Source organism: Rhineura floridana, chromosome 4 (assembly GCF_030035675.1).
Source record: "Rhineura floridana isolate rRhiFlo1 chromosome 4, rRhiFlo1.hap2, whole genome shotgun sequence".
Lineage (NCBI taxonomy): Eukaryota > Metazoa > Chordata > Lepidosauria > Squamata > Rhineuridae > Rhineura > Rhineura floridana.
Window position 1 is genome coordinate 172693344 of NC_084483.1, and position 24855 is coordinate 172718198.

Sequence of the window (24855 nt, forward strand, 5' to 3'; positions counted from 1 at the left end):
ACTTTGCCTTCAGGATAAAAACAAAGCACAATAAATAGACAATATGGGATAGCAGTTGGCCATGAGGGCAGAATTATGCATTGGCTAACTTTTAAAAACAGAGGCATACAAAAACGTTAAAGAATTCTATTCATACAGTTGTTAGACAAGAACAAAGTGTACCATTGTGACTGGGTGTTGAAAGAGCAGTGAAGTTCTTCTGTGGTGTGCTGTTGAAAGATACATCTCCGGCAACAGGTGTTTTCTGACTTCTTTCCAGTTCAGATTTGTATCTAGTTTGTTTAAAAAAATTTAAAAGGTGGCATTCAGTGCTAGTCCTGCTGAGAGTAGACCGACTGAAGTTAATACATGACTAACTTAGCTTCATTGCTTTCAGTGGGTCTACTCTGAATACAACCTTAGTTGAATACAACCCAAAGACACAGAAAGTTAGCTTAGCGACAAGAAATATATGGTTGGATCTAGACTAAGTTAGTTGAACTTAGGTCACATTAAAATGAGTGGGACAAGTTAGCCACGACTTAAGACCCATTGAATCCAATGAGATCCAAGTTCAAATAACTTACTTAGCAATTCAATGCATATTTATTTGGGAGCTTTGCTTCTAATAGTGCAGGGATGGTGAATTCCCAGTTTGGAAGTCTGATCTGGCCTCTGAGCAATTTTTTTTGGTTCCCAAAGACCCCACTGATTTTGATGGTGGTGGCAAAAAGAAAACAAAATTAAAGTAGGTGCAGTGTTGGGATGAGCATAGCCCAGCACCCTGAAGGGGATGCAAATTGCCCCCTCCCAATCATTAGATCAATCATCTGATGAGCAAAGAGGGGGCAACAGCCCTCTCTCCTTAGCTGATCTGCACAGATAGCTGAGGGGGGGTGTGTTGTACCTGTATATGTTACCACATCCACTACTTGTATGCACCCACTGGAGGGCTGGCCATGGGTGAATGCAACCCTTGGGCCAAAAGAAGGCTGCAATACAGCCGACTCCCAGGTAAGTGAGTATGCTGGGAATACTCCAAGTTCCACTGAACTAGGACTGTGATGTTAGTCTGTATCCAAGCCATAGTCCTAAGCAGAGCTTGGAAAAGTTACTTTTTGAACTACAACTCCCATCAGCCCAATCCAGTGGCCATGCTGGCTGGGGCTGATGGGAGTTGTAGTTTTAAAAAAGTAACTTTTCCAAGCTCTGGTCCTAAGATTCTTGGGGGGTGAAACACCATTATTTAGGCTTTATAATACTCAAACAAAGCAGTGCCACTCAAGCCGCTCTTGTCTAGTCATCCAAACCACTCACTATTAGGTCTGAGCATTGTCCTGCATGAACCAAGGTTACCCAACACTGTTCTGCAGCTCTCCATTTTGAGGGAAGGTCAGCAGTAGTGGGCAAGCTGTCCTTCAGGGAAGTTTGTCCGCTTTATTTATTTGTTTGTTTGTTTGTTTTATATCCCGCCCTTCCTCCCAGTAGGATATATGTGATCTTCTCAATGGGTAACCTCTGACAAGCTACCCAAGGGACCTTATGATTCCATGACCACACAGCTTGAAAACTGCTAATTTAAAAAAAAAATGACAATCCTTGAGCATTTAGTCAAGACACAACTGGCTTGTGGGATCAGACTGCCTAGCCCTGCACTCTGTCATGTTCACTGGCTACATGGGCCACTAGTCACATAGATGTACATGTGTAGGGCCCATTTTCATGGTGCTGAAGACAGTGCAGGCAAACATGTTGGCGGAACAGAGGTAGACAGCAGAATCTTGTGACTTCCTTATGCATTGGGCTATGGATTTGTAGGCCACTTTCTCATTGCAGCTGAGCATGTGGCTGGTGTGTGTGTGTCAAACACACTTGTGGCAGGGAGCAGCACAAGCTGGCTGAATCATGCCGGTTGAACCCTCCCTAATATTTAAGAGGGGCTCTGCTCATAGCTTCTCACCTTTTAAGTTCTTGTTCTAGCTTTTCGGTTTGTTTCTTGCTTGAAACAAGTTGTCCTTCTTGAAAGCTAACTTGAGATTCTTTCATCTGAAGTTCATGGGAAAGTTTCTGCCTAGTTTTTTCTAGGTTATCACACAGTTCCATCAAGTTTTGGTTCTCTCTCTTCAACGACGCCCCTTCGTTTTTTTCATTTTCGACCTAATCAGAAGAGCACATGAGCACACTCGGTTTGACTTTCACTGCTATTCTGTGAAAACCATGATGCTCAGTTCTGGAGAAGAGCTACTGTTTTTCTCTAAACTCATTTTGTGTAAGCTCAGCTAACATTCAAAGGGATATTGAAAGTATAATCTGGGTATTAGACCAGGGCTATCCAATGTGTGCCCTTCCGATGTTGTTGGACTCCATCTTCCAACATCCCACACCATCAGCCATGATGACAGAAACTGTAACACAACAAGATATGGGGGGCACCATATTGGGTACCTCTGTGAAAAACGAAAAGCCATAAAACTCTATTGATAAGTTATTATGCAAATAGCACTCATTAAGGCTCAACATCCTTCTTTTAAACAAGGATTTAGACTATATTATTGTAATAGAGGCTTTGCCCCTGTGCTGTTTGCACGCCAACCCCTCATAAATACACACACACTCGGGGACTCCCAAACAGGTTGCCCTCCCTCCCATGGCTTGCCAAGTGTCTTCTTCTCCTCCCCCACCAAACAGGTCACCAAGCTTCCTCCTCTCCTCCCCTTTAGACCTTCTCCTTCAAGAAGGAGGGAGGCAGACAGCTGAGAGACAGAGGAATAGTAAGGAGTGGCCTGGGCACTGCCTCAGCAACTGTCCTGCTCTCCCACTGCTTCCCTCCTCCTTGCCTTCCGCCGCTGAGGCTGTCGTGGGGGTGGGGTCAGCAGAGCAGAATGGTTGATGAGGAGCTAAAAGACAGAGAAAGTAAATGTTGGAAAGTAAAAGTGAGGATGGCAAAATGATAACAGATGACAAAGAAAAGGCAGAAGTGCTCAGTTCCTACTTTGGCTCAGTTTTATCCCAGAAGAGGGTCTATGAACCTCATGGCAAACATGAAGTACAAATTGAAGGGGCAGGTTTGCAGCCTGAGATTGATAGACAAATGGTCAAGGAATACCTAATTACTTTGAATGAGTTCAAATCTCCAGGCCCTGATGAACTGCATCCTAGACTAATGGAGGAACTGGATGAAGTGCTCTCAGAACCACTATCTATTATCTTTGCAACATCATGGAGGATGGATGAAGTGCTGGATGACTGGAGGGGGGCTAATGTTGTTCTTATCTTCAAAAAGGAGGAACTGGGAACTACAGACCAATCAGCCTGACATCAATTCCTGGGAAAATTCTGGATCAGATTATAAAGCGGCCAGTCTGTAAGCACCTTGAAAACAATGCAGTGATAACTAGAAGCCAACATGGATTTGTCAAGAACAAATCCTGCCAGACTAATCATATCCCATTTTTTGATCGGGCAACCTCCCTGGTAGACTGTGCAAATGCTTTGGATATAATATGAAAAAATTGTGAGAATATACTAGCAGGTTTTTTAACACACAATATTCGAAATTGGTGTTATATTTCAGGGGTGGCTCTGCATTGTGGAATGCCCTTCCCAGTGAGGTTTGTCTGTTTCAATGATTATTAACTTTCAGGATGAATTTGAAAATATTCCTGTTTACCCAGACATTTGATGGCTGAAGGGGACTGTTCCTGGCAACCTGAAGAACACTGATAGAAGAATGTTCTTAGCTGTGTTTTATAATATTTTTAACTGTGTTTTAGAATGTTTTAAATTGTAATTGTGCTTTGAGATGTTTTAATATGTTTTTCTTCTTTTTGTTAAATGGTTTTGTTAATGTTTGCTGCTCTGGTTTTCTTCAGGAGGAAGTGGGGAAATAAATTCAATAAATAATAATAATTATTTATTTATTTTTTATTTGATTTATAGCCTGCTCTTCCTCCAGCAGGAGCCCAGTGCGGCAATCTATATAATATATAATCTATATAGTTATACTACCTTCTGCTTCTGCTTTTGCAAAGCTGCCTCCAGAGATTCCAGCTGAAACTGCCGTTGCTGTCGCTCCTTTTTAAGCTTCTCAAGTTGACTTTCAAGTTCTTGAATCTTGTGGAGGGCTCTTGTGGAAAGGCCTTCCTTCCACTCTTCCACAGCCCAGCTCATCTCATCAGATTTCACCCCCTTAATACACAAGAGGCATCACAAAGGGATGGGGGGGGAAGAGAAAAGAAAAAGAACTAAAGACATTGCTCTTGACTGTCTACAATTATTTCTCTGTCATTGAAATAATGGACAAATTCTGTATTTCAGTCTCATTCCTTAGCTACGTACTAGTTAAAAAGGGGGTTGATTAAGTAAGCATAGGGGTCTGCTTGATCGCTCTAGAGGGGGATGGAGACTAGATCTGAAAGCTGAGGGTGACAGGGTTGAGCCAGACAGCCCTAGGTTATTATACTAATAAATATGCCACTTAATGCCAAAAGAGGCTTCTAAACAGTTTATAAGTATCAAAACCAATTACACTAACATTAAGTTACAGTGCAATCCTAACCTTCGGAAAGGCTATCTGGGAACGGTTAGGATGTGCCTATCTCTCCAACTGAACAGGCCTTCAGCCAACATAAATGGCCTATCCTGGCGCAACTACTGATGACAGCTGAGGGAATGCCCTGCTGGCTGAAGTTACACAGGTGTAGAAGGCAAAAAAGGGGGCTTGTTCCTAACTCCTTTCATTTCACTGCTCTCACCCACAGAGCTTGGTGTAACTTAAACACCACCAATAATGCAGGTGTAACTAACATTTACCCCATAAATCAATGGAAGGGCAGAAAATGAAGGTTTTCACTGCCCCTCACGACCCCACCCCAGTGACCAGGAGCAGTAATGATGCGGATTAACTTATACAGGAGCCAGTGACTGGGTTGAGTGAAGATAGTCCTAGCTGATCACCATCATATTTTGGCTGGTCCACTGTGTAGGTAGGTCACTATCAGGGTTTTTTTTATTAGCATATATTGTCTTGATGATTGATTTTATTGAATGTTTTATTATTATTAATATGCTGTTCACCGTTTTGGAGACTTTTAGGCCAAAAAGGGGTATATCAATGAACCATAACATAACAAAAAGTTAAAAGTATCCTTCACTCTATATGAGACAGCACTACCCACTAACTTGCGCGTATTTAATGGCAACTTGGACTGCACTTAGCTGCTCAGCTACAACTCCCATCATCTGTGGCCATTGGCCATGCTTGCTGGGCGTTGTAGTTCCGCAATATCCGGAAGGCCAAAGGTTTCACACACCTGCTCTAGTAAGTAGGCCTTCCTATATTCTTACACTACATGAGAATTGTGTGAGCATGCAGGTTGGGGGTGGGGGAGGCAGATCACATTATCAAGTAGTACCGTGGGAGTATTATCAGGATATGTACTATTTTAATGACCTTTGCTCCAGTATACACTGTTTGTAGCTTGTGTAATCTGCACCTAAAGGGAAATCCAACTTTGCATTTTGTTTTTAAAACAAGTTGCAAGTAACCCCCCCCCCCCCCCAGGTATTATCAATGAACTACCATGTCAACTTCTACTGCTAGTAACAGTTGTATGAAGTAATGTTTTACAGCTCCTGAATCTTGGTCATTGCCGCATCTCCCTCCCCATCTCTATCTGCATATTGTTTGTCTTTTTTAAAAAAATCTGTTTGCACTGGTTTAGATTTCTGCACTAAGAGAGACCAGGTTTTGCATATGGCAATGGTTTGCATTAGTTTACGGATTAGCATTTGCCACATTGTGACTGCTTGTAGAATCACTGAAGCCACACTGTAAGCCAGTCACAGGGGTGAGGGGCATAGCTCAGTGGTAGAGCATCTATCTTGGATGTAGAAAGTCCCAAGTTCAGTCCCCGGTATCTCCAGCTAGGGCTGGGAGAGACTCCTGCCCTGGAGAGCCACTGCCAGTCAGTGTAGACAATACTGAGCTAGATGGACCAATGGTCTGACTCGGTATAAGGCAGCTTCCTATGCTCACTGTAGCATGTGGCCACATGGTAAGGATTTATTAAAACCTCACAACTGATCAGAAATGTGGGGTAACTCAGATGCACGCTTGTAAACCCACAAACATTACTAGCCTCCTAAGAGGCTAGAAGGCTGTATTTCCACACAGGCTGTGTAGAACAGAGGCCCCATCTTAGCTTCCAGACTAAGTTCAAGGCGCTTCTATAGAGCTTGGGACCAGGATAAACTACAATATATTCTCATGCCTTTTGCGCCCAACTATCACTGCACTCTGATCAGGGCCTCTTGCAGATACTGTTTCATCAGGTGGCCATTCCATACAATGTCAGAGTCAGGCCTTTAGTGCGGTGGTACCTATCCTTTGGAACTCCCTCCCATTACAGATGAGACAGCTGCCATCTCTATTGTCTTTTCAGCATGTGTTGAAGACTTTCCTCTTTAAAAAAGTTTTCTAACTGCAGATTTTTATTATTCCAACTGGTATCCATATTGGATTGGAAATTGTTTTTATATATTAAATTGTTCAACTGTTTTTATATATGTAGTGTTTTTTAATTGTTTATATGTGGAGTGGTTTTTGTTTTTATATAGGCCAGCCTTTCCCAACTAGTGGGCCACCAGATGTTGTTGGACCACAACTCCCATCAGCCTCAGCCAGCATTGCCAATGGTCAGGAAAGATGGGAATTGTGGTCCAACAACATCTGGTGGCCCACTAGTTGGGAAATGCTGATATAGGCCATTATCTTATATATGTTTTACTGTATTGTGAAATCCCTTCAAGTAAAATATTGATAATAATCTTCTGCAGCCAGCAAGGAAATGCAGGCTGCAATCTCTTAGAAGGCTAGTAGGGGGGGGAATTGCCTTCTTCCAAGTAGACTGGCAAAGAAGGAACCGAGTAATCCTGCTTCACTTCCGTACTGGTTGTGGAGTTAGGGGATTTTCTTTCTATGCAGCTAGCACAGAAACATGAGTGGACCGACAAAGGAGGTACAGACAGTCCCTTTTCCACTAGCTCTCATTAGGAAACCTATGGCAACCAATGCAGTAGTTTAATTGGAAAGCAGAAGAGATGCGTCATTTGAGTCATCATAAGGCTGGATGTTACATACGGCCAGCTTCTCACAGTATGCACTCCCCTGGAAGTTTACAAATGACCGCTCCATATAAATGGTCACCTCCTACACTCTCTTTTTCAAGACTTCCCCACACACATATTTTTTTCCATTTCAGATACCAGATACCTGTTGGTCTTTTGAGCTATAATCCTTCACATCTGAAAAGCAACTTTGGAAACAGCTAATATGGCATCTGAATAAAATGAGAATTCAACCAAGTGTCCTTCTCCGAAGATTAGTAGGAGTAGATTGATTGATTTATGCTCCATGTTACTTTGAAAAAACACTGTCATATGTAGCAAGATGCAAGTTTTGCTGCTACCACTCCTCCATGCTGCCTGTTCATTGTGCTTTTGGGATCAGCCATGCCATTTCCATAACATCTAGTTTAAGTCTGATTTTTCCAGAGAGAATGCTTCAACACAAGGTGGCTGTCCCTCTGACTTGGACAAATGATCCCTTTAGGTCTAGTAACTGCTGAGGCTCTCCTTGAGTAAGTGTTTCATAGCTTGTGAAAGGCAAACCAGCAAAGCCTACAGTCACATAATTGTCAGCATGGGACAAGTAATAAAATATGGAAAATGGACTGCCTTCAAGTCAGTCCCGACTTATGGCGACCCTATGAATAGGGATTTCATGGTAAGCAGTATTCAGAGGGGGTTTACCATTGCCTCCCTCTGCTCAGCTTGCTACAGCTGCACAAGCCAGCCCCTTCCTTGTCCCCAAATGCGAGCCGGGGGACAACTGGGCTCCTTGGGACTATGCAGCTTGCCCACGGCTGCACAGGTGGCAGGGCACATAACCCCTGAGCCACTCTCTGTGGGGGTGATCTTTAGCTGGCCGTTTACACCCAGGAGACACGAGCGGGGATTTGAACTCACAGGCTCTGGACTCCCAGCCAGGCTCTCCTCCCCACTCTGCTATACCATAGACCTATGTTAAAGTGTTGCACACGTTTCTCAAATTCTTAGAGCTCTTTCTCTCTCACACACACTAAATTTCCAAGCTTATTCTATATTCTAAAATACCATAGCAGCAATGATCTGTTCCACAGGTGAGCATGCAGAGACCCTAGATTCCAGGTACATGCAGCCTGCAGCTGCATTAATACAGACATTAAAGAAATATTTATTTATCATCACATTTATATCTCACCTTTCTTTCAAAGCACCAAAGGGGAGACACATGGTTTCCCCTCTACCCAGTTTATCCTCACAACAACTCTGTGAGATAGGTTAGGATCAGAGACAGTGACTATCCAAAGGTCACCCAGTGATTTCCAAATCAAGCTAGGGTAATGGGTCAAGTTTGGGGGGGGGAGATTAGCTGCACATCTCCAATGTGGATGGCTGAAGGTTTTCTGCTGGGGCATCCAACATCGCAAAGTGCCTTAGGTGTTCCAGGAAGTCCTAACAAGCCGAAAGACTGCACACGGAGAATCTTGTGCTTTGTATTCTTAAAATTTTAAAAGCAATTAAAAAAACCTTGGTCACCTTATAAAGTGAGTTAAGGTAAGCATATCCCCTTGAAAATTGCTCCAAAGTTCTATTTGCCCCAAAAGCTGGGGAAAAAAGCACAGTCTATTTTTGTGGGTGACAAAAGTCTTGGCTGCTGATGGGAGAATGTTCCCGTCAGGACCCTACACCTTCCCAGAACTTTGGGCCCCTAAGGAAGGGCCAGCCCCACAAACACTGGATTGTACTACTCTGAAGCAGAGGTACTGTCTCTCAGCTGTGCCACTTCGGACTGCACATGGGGATTCACATAACTGACTGCTCCTCTATACCAAAAAATGCATCCATCTCACTAAAAACAAATAGAAAAGAGATTCAACCTAGTCCTCTCACTGACATGCTAGTTTTCTGTGTGCAGGGAATTTTTCCATATGGAGGAACATTCAGGAATGTGCATTTTTGCACACAGACTAAAGTGGTACAGTTTAGACACAGGGATGGCAAAGGGAAAAAAGAGACTACAGAGTCAAAATATTTACTGTGGCATAACCTTTTGTGAGTAGAGCCCACTTTGAAGATTCAATTTCATGTTACTGTCAGTGTACGTACACACCTGAATCCAGAAAAGGAAAAAAGGTTTGTAAACAGTGGAGCCAAAAGGGCAATTAATGGAAGGGCACAGCACATTTCAGTGCAGAGGCCAATCTTAGTGATTCCCATCCTCCATATATCTGGCAATCAAATATAACATTTCATAAATCCAATAACATTTCAAGCTCTGGTCTATGAAAGTTTATATCACAAGATACATGATACTGGGCAATTCTATACACACCACCTGGAAGTAAGGCTACAATTCTATAACCCCACTTTATTTTATTTATTTGTTTGTTTCATTTATAGACCGCCCATAGCGAGTGGCTCTATGGGCGGTGTACAAAAAGGTTAAAATACAAAATACTTACCTGGGAGGAAGCCCTATTGAATTCAGTGAGACTTACTTATGCATAGACATGTATTAAATTGCACTGTTCCTCTTAAAAAGCAACAATCACTATCTTTATTCTCAAATCAACTGGAGAATTCCAGTGGAATTCGATGCACTTTTGGAAATGGAAATGAACTGCCTTCAAGTCTGTTCCAACTTATGGCAATCCTAGAAGAGGGTTTTCATGGTAAGCAGTATTCAGAGGGGGTTTACCATTGCCTTCCTCTGAAGCTGAGAGGCAGTGACTGGCCCCAGGTCATCCAGTGAGCTTCATGGCTGTGTGGGAATTCGAACCCTGGTCTCCCAGGTCGTAGTCCAGCACCTTAACCACTACACCACACTTTTAGCAGCAAGTAAACCCTATGGTTCATGACAGATGCTCTTGGAGGTCGCTGATTCATAGGGTCGCCATAAGTCGTAATCGACTTGAAGGCACACAACAACAACAACAAACCCTATTGAACTTAATGAGACCTAGAAAAAGAAATGCCTTTTACTTAGGAGTAAGACACAACTGCATTCTGAACAATATATACACACATATACACACTAAATAAACAACAAAACTAGAGCTATGCATAAAATAAAAATACAAGTATATTTGCTACTGTAAATCCGAGTCCATCCCTATCCTTCAGTGCCCTCTGGAAGATCCACTTTCTTACCTTCCTTTGCCGCTGCAGTCCCCAGGATCTCTTTTTAGCTTCTCTGTAAACGCTGCAGCGGATTCAAACCTGCCACCATCTCCCCGACTCAGTCGGTTAGCCGGAGACAATCGAGAACGCCGATTGGTCAGCCCAGAACGTCAATCTCTTTCCGGCATTCTTCAGTTGAACCAATAGAGAATTACTGGGGGGGGCGCCGTCTGGCTTGTGAGTGGTGAGTTTGATTCTTCTTCAAATCTCATTGGCTGGGATGACGAAGAAAGGAGGAGTTAGGACGTGCTCGCCTTTGTCAACCGGCACAGGAAACAGCCTGGAGATCCTTTCAGAGTTTTGTTGTATCCCTTTCACAAGGGCCTCCTTCACACTATAAATTTATACCACTATTATTCCACTTCAAACAGTCATGGCTTCCCCCAAATAATCCTGGTAAGAGTAGTTTGTGAAGAGTGCCGAGAGCTGTTAGGAGACCCGCAATTCCTCTCACAAAGGTACAATTGTCAGAGTAGTTTAACAGTCAGTCCCTTTTCCCAAAGAACTCTGAACTGTAGCTCTATAGGGGAATAGGGGTCTCCTAACAACTTTCAGCACCCTTCACAAACTACCCTTCTTGGATTCTTTGGAGGAAAGCCATGACTGTTTAAATAATAGTGGAATAAATGTCTGGTGTGAATGTAAAGGTTAATAAAAGTCACCACAAAGCAAAGGGAGTCAGTTTGGTGGCGTCTCCAGGTTTTGTGGACTACAATCCCTGTGTCAGCCTCAGCCTGCACGGCCAATGGTCAAGGATGATGGGAGCGGTAGTTTCTGAATTCACAACTACGGGAGAGCCATATGCAGTTTATCATGGCATAAACTTTTGTGGATGAAAGTCCACTTCATCAGAGACAGTAATCTAAAAATATGGCTGGTCCCAGGTCAGGCAGAAGCTCAGGGCCCTTCAGCAAAATGCCTGTTTGGGGAGGCAGCTTCTTTTCCTTGCCTCCCTCAAAGCTCCCTTCTATGTCACCCAGAAGGAGTGGGTACGTAGTGTAGTGGCAAATTCAGAAGTGCAGGGTCCCTTCATAATAGTCACAGCTACCACCACCTTTTTTTTTTTTTTGCTGCTGGGTTGATAATGAGATCCTCGTTAATGCCTTCTCCCACAACAAAAGACATCCCTAGGAGCCAATAAGCATGAATGGAAGTGTTAGCTACTGAGAAGAGTCCTCTCTGTGGTTCCCTCACCTCCTTTCATTCTGATTGGCTCCAATTAGCAGAAAGGACAAGGAAGCATGTTAGAAAGCTTTTCTCAGTGGCTAAGACACTCCTAGCACACCCCATACCACTACATCCCTGAGTGGATAGGAGGAGCAGCTGCTGCTCACTAAACTGGGCAGCGTGGAATTCTCCAAGTCCTGATACGCAGAGAGAAGTAGGCAGGGTGGTAGATGTTTCTTCTAGGAACATAGGAAGCTGCCTTATACCGAGTTAAAGATTGCTCCATCTAGCTCAACATTGTATACACTGACTGGCAGCAGCTCTCCAGGATTTCAGGCAGAATTCTCTCTCAGCCCTATCTGGAAATAGCCCTGTCTGGAGGAAGAGTTGCCACCCCTTATTTGCTCTTTATTCCTCAGCATTCCTCAACAGACCCTCTGGCTCCAGACCTTGCAGGTGAAGAAACAGAGAATGGGGATTGATGGGCACATTGAGCCCAGTCTTTAGTGATCTGTCACCCAAGGGATTTGTTTTCTTTATTTACAGTAGTATGTTTCTTCCGTCTGTTCCACTCCACTGCAGGGCACAGTTTTGTATCTGAACAGAGATTTGAACCTGGATCTCCTCAGTTCAGGGATGGGGAACCTGTGGCCCTCTAGATCACAGTTGGGTAGATTTCAGGCTTCCAGGTCTCACACTCTATCTAACCTCTGTACCACACTGGCTCTCATGCTACAGGTGAGTAAGAAGGGACAGGGTTGCTGCAAGGAGGAGATGTTGCCTTGCAACTTCTACTTCTTGGGTGCATGCTCTCTCCCCCTTCCTTCTGTAGTCAACAGTGTAGAAGTCAGGGTTAGCCCCAAAGGGCAAGGGCACAGGCACAGTGGAGGCTGGTGCCCATTTGGTGCTGGTAGGGCAAAAAGCACTGAGGCCAAAAGTAATTTAAGCAGAGCTAATGATCGGTGGAGCCGCCTCATTCTGGTTTTGAGCCCCTCCCTGCCACTGTCAGTCTCTCACTTGGATGGATGAATGAGCAGTGAAAATAGCAAGGAGCAGCGATCTTTACTTGCCTACCTGCTCTCTCTGGATGCTGGGTCTAATTCTCCATTACTGCCCAGAAGGACAGGGCAGGTATATAAATGGCTGCTCCTAGGGGTGCAGAAATGAATTGATGGTCATGCAGGTAGCCTATATCTAATGACATCTGATAGTCCAAAAGGAGACATGAAGACATAAACCATACTTCATATGGAAAAAAATGCATGCAAAACATGACAATCTTAAATATATATTATATAAAAATTGGAATCTGTGCCAAATAAATGCCTAGAACCTAGTATAAAATGATGATGATGATGATGTTTATGCTTAATTAGCTTATGGCATTTTTACTAACCCACAAAGAAGGCAGTGCTTTCAAGTGCTTCTTGTTTCATCTACCTACAGACCGTTCTGAAGATTAATTGTCAACATTGTTTAGAAAACCTCAGTGAAAAAATAAATCCTTTGAAAAGGAAAGAGTGCTTTTACATTCAGGTCCTTCTTTCGGGCTTCCCGTAGGCATCTGTGAGAACAGGATGCTGGACTAGAGAAGCCATTGGCCTGATCCAGCAAGCCTCTGATTATAGTCTTACATTTCTTAGGTTGAACCACTTTAAATCAAATTGATGTAACTACAATGAGTGCTTGGTAGGACAGAAAATATGTACTGTGGTCAGTTATAAAGTGCAGCAAAAATGTAGCTTCAACATTCTGGTTTATTACAGAAGAAGGAAAGAGTAGATAGTGTAATAAAAAAAGATTGAACATCTGCGTATGAGTAAGTAATCTATTTTTGTGATTGTGCATATACTGCTTTAATTATATTAATATATAAGTACTGAATACAAATGTATATTTGTATTGGCTAAAATTGTTCTTTCTTTGAGTTTTATTTTTAAATCTGTTATGATATGCAAATATTGTATATGCAGTTTTTAGGATTTCTATACATAATTTTATATTTGCATAAAATATTTTTCTTTGTGGAATTTTCTGATGAAGGACCTGTTGTTATATGCTTTCAAGTTGATTATGACTTATGGAGACCCTATGAATCAGCGACTTCCAATAGCATCTGTTATAAACCACCCTGTTCAGATCTTGTAAGTTCAGGTCTGTGGCTTCCTTCGTGGAATCAATCTATCTCTTGTTTGGTCTTCCTCTTTTTCTACTCCCTTCTGTTTTTCCCAGCATTATTGTCTTTTCTAGTGAATCATATCTTCTCATTATGTGTCCAAAGTATGATAACCTCAGTTTCATCATTTTAGCTTCTAGTGATAGTTCTGGAGGTCTGAAATGTGTTAGACAGTAAATTTTGTCTTCTACCCCTTTGCTTCCTGCTCCCCGTCCCCCAGTGGTCAATCTTAGTCTGTTGTTCAAATAAGAGTTGAGAGTGTTGGAACTTATGGTGCCACTTCAACTGTAGAGAGGGCCATCAATAGCTATGTTCATATTTTCAGCCTTCAGTGTCCAAGATCAAGTGATCAGGATCCTGAAAACATTAAGTATAATTATATGTGATCAAAGGAAACAAAATAGTACTGCTATGCCATTTTCCTGGCCATCTGTAAATACTACACAGGGTGAGAATCATGACAGTTCATCTCAATTCATCTCAGACATTCTATTGTCATCATTTATACAAACAGCAATCTCACTTCTCTGAGGACTGGCCCTTATCTAACCGATGGCTTGACTTCGCATAAAGCAGATACTTCTCCTGAGACAATTGTGGTGATGACAGCAAATTTGTTTATTTATTTTATATTATTATTGTGTTTTTATTGCCAAGAAGGAGGACAGTTGCATGTGGGATTTTCTGCCCCAGCTGCCAAAATAAATGGGCTGGTCTTGGTTATTAGGCACCTTGATTTGGGGATAGGATATGACTCACAGAGCAACCTAGTATATGTTCTTCTCAGAAATAAGCCCCTTGAATTCAGTGGGATGCTGAGATTAGTATATTATGTAAGGCCTTTTGAACTCAACAAGGCTAACTTCTGAGTAGACATACATAGGATTGTGATGTTTATTATAGAATTTATAATAAAAGTGGTGAATATTCTGTAACGACATTTAACTTTTTTTATGTATGAGCTTCTGCCTGATATTTTTAAAATGAAGATCAGAATACCTTTTCTGTTCTTGCCACTAGGTGATTCCCTTTTCCACAGAAAAAGGCAAAATAATTTTGTTTGATTTTTTTACAGGAAAAGCAGAAATCTGTCACCGATTTAAAAAAAAAGTTAGGTGTACTAATCAACCAGGGCTGTTATTGTAGCAGGTTTGTCAGGAGACTCTGATATTAGATCTTGTTTTGAAACATTGTCACATATCAGAGCATCATTGGATCATCAGACTGGATACGTCTTATCTGTTCATGGTTTTAAACTTTGCATGGTTTTTAAAATTGTATATTTGTTTTTAATGTTCAGTGTTTTTAATTTTTGTAAACCCCCCAGAGAGCTTTGGCTATAGGGTGGTATATTTATTTATTTATTACATTTATATACCACCCCATAGCTGAAGCTCTCTGGGTGGTTTACAGCAATTCACTATATATTTAAATATAAATTTAATAAATAAATACATTTCTCTTTGTTTTAGAATATTACAGTGCCCCTGAATGCTTCATATTTCTATTCATTTTCCTGAAGTATCTTACTTTTGAAATTTGGATTCGGTAACCTCAGACTGCAATGAGAATTTGCTTTACTGATTAATGTATCCCTCTTTAAGACTAAGAAAATTATATTTAGTATGTATTAACCAGCAATGTATGTAATACCATATAATATAGAGAATTATTTATAATTATAAATTACTTAGTTACGTTTATGGATGTAAATGAGCAAAAAAAAATCTATTTTTTAGTGGCAAATTTTTAAACTCTGTAATTGAAGAATTTTAGCACTATTGGTTAGTGGAAAGATGGTGTGATTAGAACTGTAGCTACAGTTGCTATCCAAATGCAATTGCCGCCCTGGGCTCCTTCTGGGAGGAAGGGTGGGATAAATTTAATTAATAAATAAAATAAAAATTAATTCTATAAGAAGCAGTTTTTGAAAACCTTAGGAGAATATTTTAATAATAGAAGCATAGCACATGTAAGTCTGGTGCAACCATACTCCATGCTCCAGTAACTTTTAGATTGGATTATTGCAACTTGCTCTTTGTGGGGCTGCCCTTGAAGATAACTTGGAAACTTCACCTGGTCCAAAATTAGCAGATAGATTACTGGCTGGGGTTCCATTTACAACTCACACAACCCCTATTTTGAAACAGCTCCAATGGTTGCTAGTTTGTTTCTGGGCCCAATTCTACACGTTTCCATTCTACACAGCTTGGGCCCCAAATACTTAAAGACCACCTCCTTCCATACAGACCCTCAGGTATTAGATCTGCAGAAGGGGCCCTTTTGCTCAGGCTAGGTTGGGCACTGGCCAAGGGCCCCTGTGGCTGACAGGAGCCCCTATTGCTGGGGTTAGGCAGGTGTAGCTCCTGCTCCATGATCTGCGCTAGCATCAGGTTGCGGAGCATGCCCCCATGCTGGCACAGATTGTAGAACAGGAGCCACCTCCCAGGCAAACCCCTTGCTGCTGACAGCACAGGCTGGCCATGCTACTCCCTGCATTGCCGCATTGCCTCTTCAGCTTACTGCATGCTGACATGGCCGGGCCTCTTTAAGCCCCCAGTGGCAACGATGTGTTGCTGCCTTCGAGGACCCATTGCAGTCTGGTGGCCAAAGGCTGTCTAAAATCTGGTGCCAGCTGAAACCAGCAAGACAGTCTCTTTCTTGTGAATGCACATTCTCCCCTTTGGCTATTCAGAGTCCTTCTATGTCAGAAGTTGTATGCACTTAAGCTTGCACGATTTCCAACAGCAGGCATTTAAATAGGCAGCTAATGGTTGGAGATTCTCCACAAGAATTCTTGGGGCTTGGGAAATATCAGGAGAATAAACGGGAGTTCAACAGCAGAATATCTTTGTAACATTTTTCTTAAATATCTTTTAACGTTTTACATGAATGCATATAGTTGGCCATAGCCAATGAATCAGAATCATATAAGTTACATTGCATTATATCTTAAGGCTATCTTCCAGTTCTTATCCAGAAAGTAAATGAACATCTCACCCTCGGAATGTTGGCAACAGCAGCAGTGCCTTTGACCAGGCTTAAAAGCTCTGGTAGCTTACTGTGGAGTTCTTTACAAATTTATAGTTTTCTGTTATCTGACAGCTATCTGCATGAAGTCACGACTCAGACTATGGTGCATCAGTCCAGATGCACTTCAGTGACCTTGCAGGTGTCCCAGAGAGGACATTCCATTCCCTCAGTGATGCACTTTCCTTATCAGTTCCGACTATCCTTATCACCGTTTACTACGGACTTGGCAGACTGCCTGGAACATTGGCTGCTGTGCAAATTCCATTTCCTGAGTCTCCATATAAGGCTGTTCCTCCCAGAGGCTTTTAGACAGTGTTTTAACAGAATTCTAATGATAATACATAATAGTATTGATACATTGATACATAATACATAATAGTATTGATCCTTGCATTTGAGAGCTCTTGGGGGTAAAAATACATAAGAAATACTGAAAGCCCATAACATGACCTTGCTCTTGCTAGTTCCACTGCCTGCAGGCGTTTGGGGGGTGGCAGTCTCTGTGGCAGCCTCCAAGCTGTGGAATTTCCTCTCCACAGAAATGTGTCTGGCACCTTCATTATGTAGGGTGGTGTTTTTTTTACCCTATTTAGCCTGAGATGTATGTTTTTAGGATACACCCTATTCTTCTGATTGCAAATTTTAAACTGATTTTAATATTAGTTCTATATTGTTATAACCCGCTTTGAGACCTTACAGTGAAGGGCAGGAAATCCAGATGGAAGGAGGATCTATCAATTTTGGTTCCCTCAGTTTCTCATTTTTCCAATCTTAAATTCAGTTCTCCTCGTTTCTGCAGCGATTTGCATTTTTTTTAAAAAAATCCTCATGAAAATTCTTCAGCATTTTAATGTTAATTTCCCTTAATAAACACATTTTTGAATGAAGTTTTAACTAATGTACACATTTTTGAATGAAGTTTTAACTAATGTACACATTTTTGCAAGCAGTTTTGTATGTTACTTTCATGAATATGTTCACGCTTATGCACATTTTCCCCTAATATATGCATTTTTGTAAACACTGGTTGGAGAACTGCATTGCAAAATTCTGAGAAGTGCAAATTTTGAAGGATAGCTGTATTCCAGTTCTCATGCTGTTTTGGAAGGTCCGATTTTCATGGATTCGGCTTTAAATGTGAATTGAATTGAAGTTCTCTCCCACCCCTAGTGAAATGTGGATAAGAAATAACAACTACAAAGACATAGGGGCCTGCTTATTAATGGTAACTTTTCTAGTTTGGCATGATACATTGCCACTGATGTTAACTGTACAAAAAGCTAACCAGGCTTTCCAATTTACTAGGATTCTTAACCAACGTCAAACCAGAAATCAGTGTTGTTGCTGTCATATCCTGCAGCCACTGTTAAGGCAAGAGAAAGGATTTAGGAAGAGGAGTGTGGGATCTTGCAGTCACCTCCCAAGGATTTAACCATAGTATAAATATCAGCTCATTTATGTCTTCACACTCATACTGTTGTGATGTGACTGTCAATACATTTTCTATCAATACGTTTTCTGTTTTCTGTTGTGTATGTACACCTCACCAACACAGACACAGCAGCTCCAGTATTCCTTTCCTGACCCTGCGTAACTGCCGACTTGAACAAATAAATGAAAGACCCGAGTCTGTAGGTGAGCCAAGGCAATAATTTCGCAGGCAATAACCACATGCATTTTTATTTGTATGTTGATGTAGGATTGTATTACTTAAAAATTAGTAACTATTCAATGAGATACCCTATACCCACTTACCTGGGAGTAAAGCCCATGAACCCAGTGGTACTTACTTCTGAGTACACATGTATAGAATTGCACTGTTAGAAACTTTTATTAAAAAAAAAAAAGATGGTTCTGCCCTGCCACTATGAAGTCTGGGAATTCTAGTCTGGAACAATTTCCTTGAATCTTCTGCACATTGTTGGATGACTATAGCAAAAATGGCTCTATAAATAAGAATGCATCAACATCTCAGTCTCCAGTGCTAAAAGGGGGGTGGGGGATGTCTGATGTGCCACCTTTAGTGTGGCAGCACCTACCCTGTGGAATTCCCTCCCTTTGAATATTAGGCAGGTGCCATCTCTGCTATCTTTTTGGCGCCTTTTGAAGACTTTTCTTTTTCAACAAGCCTTTTAAGCTGAGACTGTATCTGTGTCAGAATTGCTTAATATGTTTTTTAATAATGTTTTTAAACCTTAAAAAAAGTTTTTAACGCTGTTTTGTCTTAATGTATTTTAAGATTTGTTTTTATGATGTTTTAAAGTGTTTTTAGTGCCTTGTTTGCCGCCCTGGGCTCCTGGTGGGAGGAAGGGTAGGATACAAATTAATTAAATAAATAAATAAATAAATAAAATATTCAGAAAAAACAATGGGTAGGATTCAGCTATGTCCTACTCAGAGTAGACCCATTGAAATGGATGAACCTAAGTTAATGTTTATTAACTTCAGTGGGTCTACTCTGAGTAGGACTAGCATTGAATACCCCCCATGCTGTTTTCAGTGAAATGCCCAAACTACTATTTTCTTCTTCAGTGTATTATCTATTTTTATGGATGATAATCTACTGAAAACTATTTGGCTCAGAGTGCTGTTTTACTAACTGTAAGCCACAAAGTATTATAACATGTTAGCTCATGCTTCATGACAACAGGTTTGTTTTCCAGGATTGTGTAATCCAAATTCCTTTTCCAAAAGAAAAGAAAAATACTAAATGTAACTATTAGATTTCGCAACTGATATTAGACAAACAAACTTTGACTTATTAATTACGGTAATTTTCACAAAATTTAAAACGTAACATTTTACAAAGCGTAAACACCTTCTGCAGTTACTTTCTGCTAACAGACAGCATATATTATGTTTTACATGTCTGAATGTATATTTGGTACATGTGAAAGACCTAGACGTTGTACAGATGGAAGACATTGGTCTCAGGATGTTGTTTGTACATGAGAAGTGAGCCTCAAAATTCCATGCCTTTCCCCCTGCATGCAGTTTATTGAGTGATAGCCAGACCACAAACATATATGCCTCTATATTTAGAAAGACTGGTCCACACATGCAGGAAAATGAGGTGTTACACTGGATGGTACCAACTCACATTGCAGATGGTGGAACATCTGTTCACTTGCTTAAAAAAATAAACTTGCCTACAAGTTTTAAAAAAAAACATGACAAGCAATCGGAGATAAAAGTTACAGTATAGCTCATTCTCTGCTGTACCAGTATTTTCATTGTACAGCAGTTTTTTTTAAATATTGGTGTCTATTGAGAAATGTGACACACATACAAATGCTTGAAATGAAGTACTTTGGTTTATGGAATTATTTCAAAAATATCTGAACTACACCTGAAAGTAGTTCCCATAATTGCCATGTGAACTGAATGTGAATTAAATTCATTTTGGGGTAGAATTTTGAAAACTTTCTAGTTTATCTTCAAGTTCATTTTCGTACATGTGTTTCTTGACAATAATGCTGGGAAAACAGAAGGGAGTAGAAAAAGAAGAAGACCAAACAAGAGATGGATTGATTCCATGAAGGAAACCACAGACCTGAACTTACAAGATCTGAACAGGGTGGTTCATTACAGATGCTATTGGAGGTTGCTGATTTATAGGGTCACCATAAGTCGTAATCGACTTGAAAGCACATAACAACAACAAGCTTCAATAATTTGTTGGGAAAAATAAATGAAACAATTCACATTCCACTGTGTATGTGTTTCAATGTTTCCTTAGTCTTAAGTACATTTTACACTGTAGCACAGCAGCTTGTAACATTCTGAATACTGAAAAACAAAACAACCAAGGACCATTTGGATGAACTTGATCTGAACTGTGACCTGAGTATCAACCAACCTAGGTCATTTAGTAAAGGGATGGATATGAACTAGAAGTAGTTCCATTTTGGACATGCTAACCATGAACTAATACTAGTTCCTTTTTAAAATGAACTTTCCAAACTCTGTCTCCCCTCCCCTCCACCACCAGCAGCAGTGTAAAATGATACAGTCCATTCTACACTACAGGATTTTTCCACCTCATCACCATTCAAATTTTGTGTGGACCAGACCTTAGTATGCTTTCGGGGCTCAAGATATTTTGTAGCCTTTGGTGGGGCAGCAAATGGTGCTCTCCCACTTCTGAGTCAAGATGCAGAGCAGCCTTTCCCAATGTTTGGGTCCTCAGTAGAGTTACCAGGTCTCCGGTCTTCGGCCGGAGTCTCCAGTTTTTGGGGAGCCCCTCCAGCTCTCTGGCTAGCACCCCTTAATCTCTGGACTCTCAGCTTCAATTTAAAAAAAAAAAGTTTCTAGGTGGTCTGGTTCCCGAGATATACACCAAAACGTCAGCCACCGTCCCGTGACTGTTTAATCTATTTAACTGATACGACACTGAAGTTGGTTCCTAGTTCCCAGTTCCTTATTTGCTTGAAAGTTCAAAACACTAAAAAAGAAGAGTTGACAACTACAGCAACTTCAAACCAAACTTAACATGTCTCTGAACCCCAAAATATATGCTGGGGTACCGTGTATGATATATCACTGTGATCGGGGGACTCTCCCCATCAAGAATAACAATGCATTTATGCAATCAAAATCATCAGGTTCCTGATGTTATCATAAATACATAATGATGTCATAAAATCATAAAAAATAAGTAACTGGGGGTGCCTACCCCAAACTCTGCTCTGGGACAGGACAAATCATATACCCCAGGAAAGGGGAGGGTGTCCTCTATGAGATGCCACTGTGTCCCACCTGGCCCAGAGCTTCTGCTGGGTGCAGGGCACGGAGGAGGGCATCTATGCAAAATCAAAGCAGACCAAAACATACAGGAAAAAATAAGTAACTGGGGGTGCCCACCTCAAACTCTGCTCTGGGCCAGGATAAATCATATACCCCAGGAAAGGGGAGGGTATCCTCTATGTGATGCCACTGCATCCCACCTGGCCCAGAGCTTCTGCTGGGCGCAGGGCATGGAGAAGGACATGTATGCAAAATCAAAATGGACAAAAACACATAGAAAAAAATAAGTAACTGGGGGTGCCCACCCCAAAATCTGCTCTGGTCCAGGACAAATCATACACCCCAGGAAAGGGGAGGGTGTCCTCTATGAGATGCCACTGCATCCCGCCTGGCCCAGAGCTTCTGCTGGGCACAGGACACAGAAGAGGGCATCTATACAAAATCAAAGCAGAAAAAGATATACAGGAAAAATAAGTAATTGGGGGTGCCCACCCCAAAATCTGCTCTGGGCCAGGACAAATCATACACTCCATGAAAGAGGAGGGTGTCCTCTATGAGATGCCACTGCGTTCCGCCTGGCCCAGAGCTTCTGCTGGGCGCGGGAAGGATGAGGGCATCTATGCAGACAGAAAGGGTAGAAAATCTTCTTACTCTTACTCATTTCTCAGACCTCTTTCTGAAGTGAAGGGTCAAATCTGTAAAGAAGTTTGGAGCAGCCACATTAAAAGATAAGGGCAGGGCATTCCAGGCAGGGGGTTGCCAACCCTGCTTGGATATGGATGTCTTTGCAGAGGATCCCTAGTCAAGCTTTACCAACAGCACAATCCAAACTATATCTACTCAGAAGTAAGTCCTGTTGAGTTCTATGGGGGCTTAATCCCTTAGTACGTGTGTTTAGAATTGCAGCCTTCAGGGGCATCCATCTTTACTCCCGAATGCTCCCATCTAACATCTCCACAACACTAAGCTCCTTTCTTCCTACAGTGACCATCTGGTGACTGGCCTGGCCTGAAGGCACTTAAACCCTTCTTGCCAAAAGCAAGTAGGCTAGATTAAATGTTCCCTACCCAGGCTCCATCTTTTAGCTAATATTTCTAGCTTAATTTCCAGTCAGATTTTTTTTTAATTGTACGCTCCAAGCAACTGTGGTTGATGCTTAATGTATCATGCTTAATGACATCACTTAGGCCCACCCCGTGACATCACTCGGGCCCGCCCCTAGAATCTCAGGTTTTGGGATGCTTCTGACCTGGCAACCCTAGTCCCCAGATATTGTTGGACTGCAACTCCCATCAGCCCCAGCCAGCATAGCCAATGGTCAGGAATGATAGGAATTGAATTCCAGCAAAAACTGGGGACCCAAAGGTTGGGAAAGGCTGATGTAGAGTACCCAAGGCTGATCAAGGGCACATCTGCACTATAAATTTAAAGCAGTATTATACCACTTTGAACAGTCATGACTTACCCCAAAGAATCCAGGGAACTGTAGTTTGTTAAGGATGTTGAGAGTTATTGGGAGACCTTTATTCCCTTCACAGAGCTACAATCACCACAGTTCCCTGGGCAGAAGAATTTATTGTTAAACCACAGAGCTAAAATTGGAATTATACCTCTGAGAGGAATAGGGGTTTCAGCACCCTTAACAAAGTACAATTCCCTAGGATTCTTTGGGAGAAGTCGTGACTGTCCAAAGTGGTATAATACTGCTTTAAATGTCGGGGGCGGGGGGGGGAGTCCAAGTTTATTTGGCATCTGAGGCAGAAAATCCCACAAGTGCCTATCAGCTCTTTGGCAGTAAAAATACAGTTACAATCAAATAACTAACAACTTGGTGCTTCACTCTGACTTGAAATGGCTGGCCTTCTAATGGTTTTGTTCACTTCATGAATCTTAATGAAAAAGTCATGGATGGGCTGCTTACATATGTGTTTGGTGAGGGAGGGCAGCAGGTGGAATGTTCTTACAGTAAAGGGCCCAGACAGTGTACAGACTAGAATTAAGGCCCATGATCACAGTGTTCAGGGGTTTGCCTGAACACACAAAGGGTTAAACCGTGGACGGGAGGGACAGCAGTCTCCATGCAAACCCACCACCAATCCCATCACCACCATGTCCCTGGTCTGCTCTTCAAGTCTTTGTTCTTGGAAACACCCTAGGGCCTATAACGGGTGGGATACCGCAGGTCCTCCAACTATCTCTGTAGGCCCCCAGGGGTATCCCCACTCTATACCCAATCCCCAATCCACACCCCTCATCAGCCCTGCTACACACCCTCCTTGAGTGTTTTTGCCTGTTTTTGCTTACCTGGATGGATAGAAAATGATGTCCAAGTGTGTGTAGAAACTAGCCTATTGTACAAAGGTAAACTTCACACCTGTTGCTCTGGCATGGCTCCTCCAGAAAAGAATGCTGCCCTTGGTCCCTTACCTTTGGCCTACACCATAGATAGGCTATGGTGACTTCTTAGGTCTAGGAATTTTTCTGCCTGCTAAGGTGGTTCCTACCTTGTTTGTTTTCTATTTTAATTCCCAGTACGACCCAGGTTCAAAGTCCTCTTCTTGGGTGCCTGCCAGTCTGTTTCCTAGGACATTCTACTTTTAAAATAACTATATAATGTCTGGGATATCTTACTTCAAACACTATCTATGCAATGCACCTACAGGATTAAAGCATAAACACAGAATTTGGAATTATTAATTATTAATAATTATTTATTTATTAGATTTGTATCCCACCTTTCCTCTCAGTAAGAGCTCAGGGCGGAATATGCTATTGAATTCAACATCTTGAGAATAAACAAATATCTAGCTCTTATGATTGTAAAAAGTAACTTGTGAACTTGTGGAATTTCAGAAAACGGAGTGGCACCACAAGCCTTTCAGTATTAAGGCAAAGTAATTTCAGTGGTCAGAGTCCTGCCAGTTCTTTAATAGTTCTGCACTTATTGTACTTGTTCCCCATGTAATCTACCTATTCCTAGTCTCCATAGCTTTGCCTTGGTCCAGATCCTACTGTTTGTTCTTTGAATTTTAGGAGCCATATCTATAATATAATAGGCAGGATTAATCTCAATGTGAGACTTATGCCCAATATCCTCATAGATATTGTAGCCATAGTTTCAAAAATACTTCCAATTTTCAATGTTATCAGCATGCTCTCATCTCATAAAAATGTGTGCATCTTCAAAAGATGTCAAAGGGAATGGTGTTATTAAGTAGCACTTACTAGCTTTCTCAAGCCCTGTTCACTCAAAAATTAAATTGTCACATTTGGTTCATAATCCCATCACAGCACTCCTCAATCTGTTATCAAGGGCATCTATTCTAGATAGGAGAATATTTATTTTTAAGTAGGAGATTTTATTTCAGAGTTAAAATACCATGAAAATAAATGTCATTTGCCTCCAATTTTGTGACTTTATGCCACAAAATATGTGAAATGTGTGAAATTTGGGAAGGAGTGATGTGGGT

At 41.6% G+C, this 24855-nt stretch overlaps 1 protein-coding gene across 1 annotated transcript in view; it reads right to left on the reverse strand.

Moving 5' to 3' along the window:
• The window catches only part of CENPF (centromere protein F), a 47140-nt gene extending 36820 nt beyond the window's left edge, over positions 1-10320 (reverse strand). Inside the window, exons 1-4 of the mRNA XM_061625209.1 lie at positions 10234-10320; positions 3988-4167; positions 1940-2136; positions 163-272 (exon numbers count right to left, since the gene is read on the reverse strand). Of these exons, the coding sequence (XP_061481193.1) occupies positions 163-272; positions 1940-2136; positions 3988-4149 (469 nt within the window). The 5' untranslated portion in view covers positions 4150-4167; positions 10234-10320. The remainder of the gene's footprint in view (positions 1-162; positions 273-1939; positions 2137-3987; positions 4168-10233) is intronic.
• Between the last annotated feature and the right edge of the window lie 14535 nt (positions 10321-24855).